The sequence below is a fragment of the Triticum urartu genome, chromosome 3A (assembly GCF_056163025.1).
Source record: "Triticum urartu cultivar PI428250 chromosome 3A, HENAU_Tu73, whole genome shotgun sequence".
NCBI classification, from domain to species: Eukaryota; Viridiplantae; Streptophyta; class Magnoliopsida; order Poales; family Poaceae; genus Triticum; species Triticum urartu.
Genome location: NC_141875.1, coordinates 675,325,351 through 675,332,150, shown reverse-complemented (window position 1 = coordinate 675,332,150; position 6,800 = coordinate 675,325,351). Strand labels below are relative to the sequence as shown.

The following is a 6,800-nucleotide window of genomic DNA, read 5'->3' as shown; positions in this document are numbered from 1 at the left end:
CAGTTATATCCCCCTAAAGCGGAAACATCATTGTTGTTGTGTTGTATGTTTGTGTGACTGAATGGATGATACAAAACAATATAGTATACATCACACTAGACAATACATCAAACAATGTCGGGGTTGTTGAAGATTTGAAGGCAATATTTTTCTATTTGAAGAGGGACAGACTTTGAAGCCAAATATTTTCATGTCCAGTGTTGTGCTCACATTGTCAAATTTAGTGCAGGATGGGACAATATGCATGAAAACCTTTGTAATGAATCAAAGGGATACAATGAAGTACTTCGAGAAATCCCTTGCCCGGTTGCACAAATTTGTTGAGATTTACAGAAGTTTAGGCCTTGAAATTGGATGGCATTTGACCCTAGTTGTTTGCACAAGGTGGAGTTTGACTTACAAGATGCTGAAAATTGGCTGACCATATAGGCAAGCATTGGTGTCTTATGCTAATTCAGATGACAACTACAAGTGGAAGCCTACAAACAAAGAATGGGGGTGTTTTAGCTTATTGAGCCATTGTTGTTTGCTTTTTCTAGAGTGACTATGGACTTTTCAGGTCAATCATATCCCACCACAAACATATTTTATCCCCACATTGTCAGTATCAAAATTACTTAGAGAAAAGCCATGGTTCATAAGGACAAAAACTTACAATGTTATCACCCGCAAAAAAATTACAATGTTATGGGACATGATACGATGGACAAGTTTAACAAATATTGTGAAGAACCAAACAGTGTCATGGTTCTTGCCACCTTCCTGGATCCAAGGTACAAGATGAAGTATGTGGAGTGGTGGTTTGGGCAGATCTATGATGGGGATAAGGCTGAAACTGAGTTGTTTGATTTCAAGAAAGATTTGGACAAGTTGTATGAGAAATTTGATTCCCAAAAGAGGCAAAGCTGAACCTCAATGAAAGTATCCTTAGTTGCCACCCGCAGATTATGAGTTTCTCTCGTACTTCTCATCCACTTTTACAAAATGGTGTAAAAATGAGTTGAGAAACTATATGGATGATGCAAATGAGGCTACGGGTGCCAACTTCAACCTGCTAGAGTGGTGACAAATATGGCGAGATGGTTCTCAACTATCCCAGCTAGCTCGGTGTCTTCGGAATCCACTTTTTGCACGAGTGGAAGAATTCTAGATGATTATAGGAGCTCTCTAAAACCTTACTTGGTGAAGGCATTGGCCTGTGGTGGAAGTTATATCAAGGGTGCCCACAAAGACTTAAATGTGTTGGTATATTTCAATCTATGTCGATGTCATATGATTTCAATATTCATCATGTTATTGTCATAAATTAAAATTTTCATGTCTAACCTACACAAAACAAGGATGTGGAAGAAGACAAAGACGATGAGGATGTGGGGAAGGTCAAATTGCCTAAAAGTGTGGCAGATTGCAACTACTAGTAAGTATATTACTTCTAGGATTTTTTTAGTTCACTACAACTATTGTTACTTGTAGGCTTTTTCATTTACTATATAGCTATTGTTCCTTGTAGGCTACATTGGAGGGGGGAGACTATCAAGATGCCATTGTCAACTTTCCAGATGGAAGTAAATCAAGCAATGGATCTATGTTGGTCGTCACCATTAAATGATGGATAACTCTTGCATTGTTTATGTTGCCATTGAAATTTGGATGTGACATATGTCAACTTCTCAACTTTGGACTATGGGTACTTTATGTTTATTTTGTAATTGAACTTTTAACTATGGATGTTACATATGTATGTCGTCTTATTTTGCTAAACTTATGAATGGTTTATGTTCATCTTAAGTATTTTAGTGTTTTGTTGACCAAACTTGGGTGCATTTGATGTCTAAAATTTCAGTGTTGGCTCCATCCAAATTTCAGTGTCCTTGCTATGTACAATTTTTTGGTGTATTTGTTGTCAAAGTTTCAGTGTTGATGGCTTGATGGTGTCTGAATTTTAGTGTACTTGTTGTACAATTTTTTTTGGTGTACTAGCTGTCAAATTTCAATGTTGATGATGTCAAAATTTCAGTGAGCCATTGATCAAGTCATTTGCTGCATTTTTTTCATCTCTCAGTGAAAAGAGTTGCTTGTAGGACTTAGCAGTAGTTATCTGTAGCTGATGTGCAATGCACTGTCCATGCACATGAGCTGGCCGAGTTGGGCCAAGCCAGCACAAAGCTCGGGCCGAGCCTGGGAATGAGGCTGGCCTGAGCAGTTAGCTCCACCTGGCTTTGCTCGTGAGAGGCGAGCTAATGGCTGGCTCGGCCCGAGTTCTGCTAGCTCGGCTCGGCTCATGTCGAGGTTTAGCTTCCGGCACCATGTTCACCTCTTCTTACAGTCGTGCCATGTGTTGTACCCTTTTCGTATTCATTCTAATTATTTCTATCATTGAATATACGCAAATTTGTGTATTCGCGGAAAGAGTGCGATGAGGTGAAGCTCTGGCTACGGCCCAACTGAGCTCCACCAAACGCCCACCTGGTTGCTTAAAAATCAATGTGGATGTCTCGGGAGCGCTGACAGCAAGGGGAGGTGTTTATCTCAGCGTGCACTAGGCTGAACACACACTTGTGAAGATATGCTGAAGAACAGGAGACTGAAGGGTGTCCTTCTTGGTCTGTCAGTCTGCCCTCGCCTGACGCTAACGATGGGCTGCACATCAGTTTATGACTTCCTCGGGCAGCAAATTAAAGCATACCATTTTTGGTTTGTCTCTACACTGTATCCAGTCTTCACCGACATTAATTATAGGCTAGCAAAAGGGAAAGTCTTGAAGCTCGTGTTTCTGTTTCCATTGGTTTACAGCCTATAAGAATTCGCGTCGCGTCCGATCCGCCATGCTGCAGAGCTCAATTCGTTTCCTGCTGTGAGAGAGAGAGAGCGAGAGAGAGAGAGAGAGAGAGAGAGAGAGAGCAGGCGGCGGGGCCATGGTGTTGCCACCGTGGCCGCACGCGGCGGAGGTCACGGAGACGCACGTCTACAGCTCCGGTAGAGTTCTCCATCGCGTCGCCGGCCACCTCTCTCCGAGAAATCTCCCGAGCACCCTTCGCATCCACGGCGACGTGGTTGTGTCCCACGGGACGCGCAGGATCGGTGCCCACGCCAACTCGCCGGTGGGGTGGGGCATCGACGCCTCGTTCGACGACCGGGAGCCGTTCGACCACCAAGTCGAGGTCGCGGACCCTGCCGTCTTCCGGAACTACGAGGCCTGCCGTGACCTCATCCACGGCATGCTCGCCGACGGGCCAGTGACCGGCGACTACGACCTCGCCCCTGGGAACTGGGGCGACCATCTTCACCCGCAAATGGACTTCGTCGATGAGATCGGCCGCAAGATCGATAGACTTGACCTTGAAGGCGACGTCTCGCGCTTCGACATCGACACCCACGTGCCGTCACTGCTGGTATGTTTGGTTTACAGCCATCCACAGGCCCTAATCCGTGCCTGCAAAGAGGCCGACGCTGCCGCAGGAGCTCTGGCGGCACCCGGTCAGGAATGCGCGATTTGCCATTTGGAGTTGGAGACTGGTGACGAGGAGATCGTGAGGCTGCCGTGCTTCCACACCCACGTCTTCCACATCCCGTGCATCAAAGGGTGGTTCTATCAAGAGTCAAACTGCCCAATTTGCCGGCGTGAGATGGTGGATTACTTCGAATTTTGAAGGTTTGATTCTGAGATGAAATAGATCTCGAGCGGATCCAAAGATAAGCCGCTGTTAATCAATTATTAGGTAGCCAACAAATTCATACTATATTCTTTAGATGAAGATGGATTCAATGAGCAGTAGTGCATATATAGATCTTGCAGTCCTATCAAAGATGTGCTCAAGGCTTTAGATGAAGGTTTTATCGAAGAGGAGCTGTTGATAGATTACATATATAGCTGATGAACAATTCATATATTTTGTATTCTGTAGCTGAACATGGATTCAGTGAGCATGAGGGTTCTGTAGCTGATGTCTGTAGATCGAATATGAACATTTCATGTATGACATATCTGAAAATGAGCAATTGAGTTGGCTTTCGAGCGATACCATGATTTGGAGGGCTTGTCACAAATTTCATTGATAATTTTTTTATCAAAAAATTTCAATTTATTCTTTCAATTCGTTTTTAAAAGCATCAAGTAGAACATAGACGATACACACAACTACAACACTCTGCACAGACAACACATTAACGATGGTGCATTGTGGAGCTTCGTGATTAAAAAAATCACCACACATTTGCCTTGCAAACCATGGGAGCGTCTCATACCACAGGAAGAATAAGTTCTGTACGAGATGGATACGAGATACGAAACCTAACATTTGATATCTGCACGGCACCTATAATTGGTTTTCTTATTCCTCCTATCCTAAAGCTAAAGAGAGTGCAAGCACAAGCCTTTACTGTTAAAAACGGAGTCGTAGTATGAGGTCCCTCTTTCCTTCCCTAATTAGATTAACGCTAGCAGGTCTCTTTTCTTACTTCGTTTTGAGTAATGTATCCTTTACAGTAGTTTGTGAGTATGCTAACCAATGTGCTTGAATCTTTCAAATGGATTTGAAAGTCCAAGATAATGGACGTGTTAAAACAAAGGCACAATGATTTTGGCGTGTCTCCTGTGTGACTCAAGTAACAGTTTAGCTTCCACCATCAATTTAGCACTACACATGTGTTTGGCGTGGGCACACCTCAACATCTCTTGGTCTCCGAGTCGGAATCGGATTGGTTCGGCTTCTGTGGCTAAAGTGGGACTCCATGCAGATCTATTATGTGGCGTACGTGTTTGTATTCCTGCCAGGAATATTTAGAAAGAAATTATAATCTTCTATTTCATTGTGCTGCTAACTAGAGCTGCTTGGAGAGAAAGCAGCAAGACAGATCCTTTGCTTCTAAGATCTAGAGTGTTGCGTTGGTTTGTGAGTGTCTGCTAGTTTTCATACTACGAAGTCGTTCTCTCCTTCCCTCATTAGCGCTAGCAGGTGTCCTTCTGTTCCCTCATTAGAGTTATGTGTGCTACCAAATCTGCTTCAACCCTTTAAATGGATTTGGAAATCCAAGATAGAAATGAAGGAAAAGATATTTCTGTTGATCTTATTATCTGACCAGCTAAAATATAGGGTTGTGTGGAAACAGAGAAATTATAATATCAGCAATGTTTTAGCGTGTCGCTTCCGTGACTCAAGTAACATCTTGTTTTCCACTGCCCCTTTAGCATTACTTGATGGGAACGCCTCAACATCTCTTAGTCTCCAAATTGGAATCGGATTGATTTGGTTTCTCTTGCTAAACTGGGCTTCCGTGGAGAACTAGTATGATTAGTGTTTAATAATGCTGCCTGGAACATTTTGACAGAAGGAATAATATTCTATTTTAAGGTTTGCTGCAAACTAGAGCTGCATGAATTGAACACACCATGGAAGATCTTTTGCTTCTAGGTTGCCGCGTTAGTTAGTGAGATTAGGTCACTTTTGTCACTACGATATCGCTCTCTGCTTCGCGCATTAGCGTTAGTAGGTCTTATTTCTAGCCTTGTTAGAGTTAAGTGTCCTACCAAATTTGCTTGAACCCTTGTATTTTAGAAATTCAAGATAGTAATGAAGCAAAAGATCAAATGTCTCTTATTAGCTGACCTATAAACAAAAGTTGTACGTTAAAATAAAAATTTTATAATATCAGCAATGATATGGTGCGTCTCCTAGGTGACTCAACAAACATTTTATCTGCCACTGCCCGGAACAATCTCTTGGTGTCTTAATCTGAATCAGATTGATTTGGTTTCTCTTGCAAAAGTGGAATTCCAGGGAGATCTATAAGTGGTTACTATTTCTGCCTGGAATATTTGCAAACAAATAACAACCCTAGAAGGAGGAGCACTGCAACTAGTGCAAGGCATCACAAGCCTTCTTCGAGGGAGCATGTCCTTTCTTGTTTACTTTTCCCTTCTGAATAGTCATTTGTCATGCTTTGGTCGCAAACCACATATTGGTCATGCTCGACATGTGCATTTGTGTCTTTACATTGATCTGTACACACATTTTTGTCCCCTTACAATCACAAATATATGTTGTCAGAGAGCTCTGTCTACCAATGGTTAGATTATTGTTGGTACCATTGATAGGGCAAAACATGGAAATAAGACCGGTTCCCCACATAGGTTACCATGTAGGATTGTAGGGTCTGCCGGATCTGGTGTCTCCGTCCTCCGATGCGTGTGTTGTGTTGTGCGTGGTGCATGAAGGCGTGTCTAGCGCATGGCTACAGCCATGAACCGAGGTGGTTCTTGGCCTCAGGTGGCATGTCTCTGGTCCTGCCGGCATGGTTCTCGATATGGCTCAGAGGCTCGGGCTACGTTCGATGTCCCGCTTTCGATCGACGGTCGCGGACTTGGCAGGCGATGCTGGTTGGTGACCACCAGCGACCTCTGCAAGGTGTAGTTGTATGCTGCGTTGGTGGGCTTCTATGTTGGCAAGCTGATTCTTCGTGGTGGTGGTGCTTGGTTGACTTATCAAAGCCGGTGTAGGTTGGGTGTGTTGTGAGCTTGTATGAAGACTTTGTCTTGGCCTTGGGCCTATGACCGGTGATGGCAGCCGCTATGGTCGTCGTAGACCTTCTTGGAGGCATCGCTGTTGTGCTGCCGCACCCCTCCTGCATGGATCCATCTCCGGGGAAAACCCCTAATCCAGTGGAATCGGATGATGGCGGTGCCTGGAGTCATTTTCCCTCGTGAGGACTTCGTCCTTGGAGCTAGGCATTGATGCCTCTCTGGCGATGATGGCGGAGACGAGCGATGTCGAAGGCACAACAATGTGTGTGGTATTACCTTG

At 43.9% G+C, this 6,800-nt stretch overlaps 1 protein-coding gene and 1 pseudogene across 1 annotated transcript; both read left to right on the top strand.

Annotated features, from left to right (window-relative positions):
* Positions 1–403: 403 nt before the first annotated feature.
* On the top strand, positions 404–909 carry LOC147981422 (zinc finger BED domain-containing protein RICESLEEPER 2-like; annotated as a pseudogene).
* Positions 910–2,915: 2,006 nt separating this feature from the next.
* Positions 2,916–3,650, top strand: LOC147981421 (uncharacterized). The gene has a single exon (XM_087515961.1). The coding sequence runs from the start codon at positions 2,916–2,918 to the stop codon at positions 3,648–3,650; it is 735 nt and encodes a 244-aa protein (XP_087372087.1).
* The last annotated feature ends 3,150 nt before the right edge of the window (positions 3,651–6,800 follow it).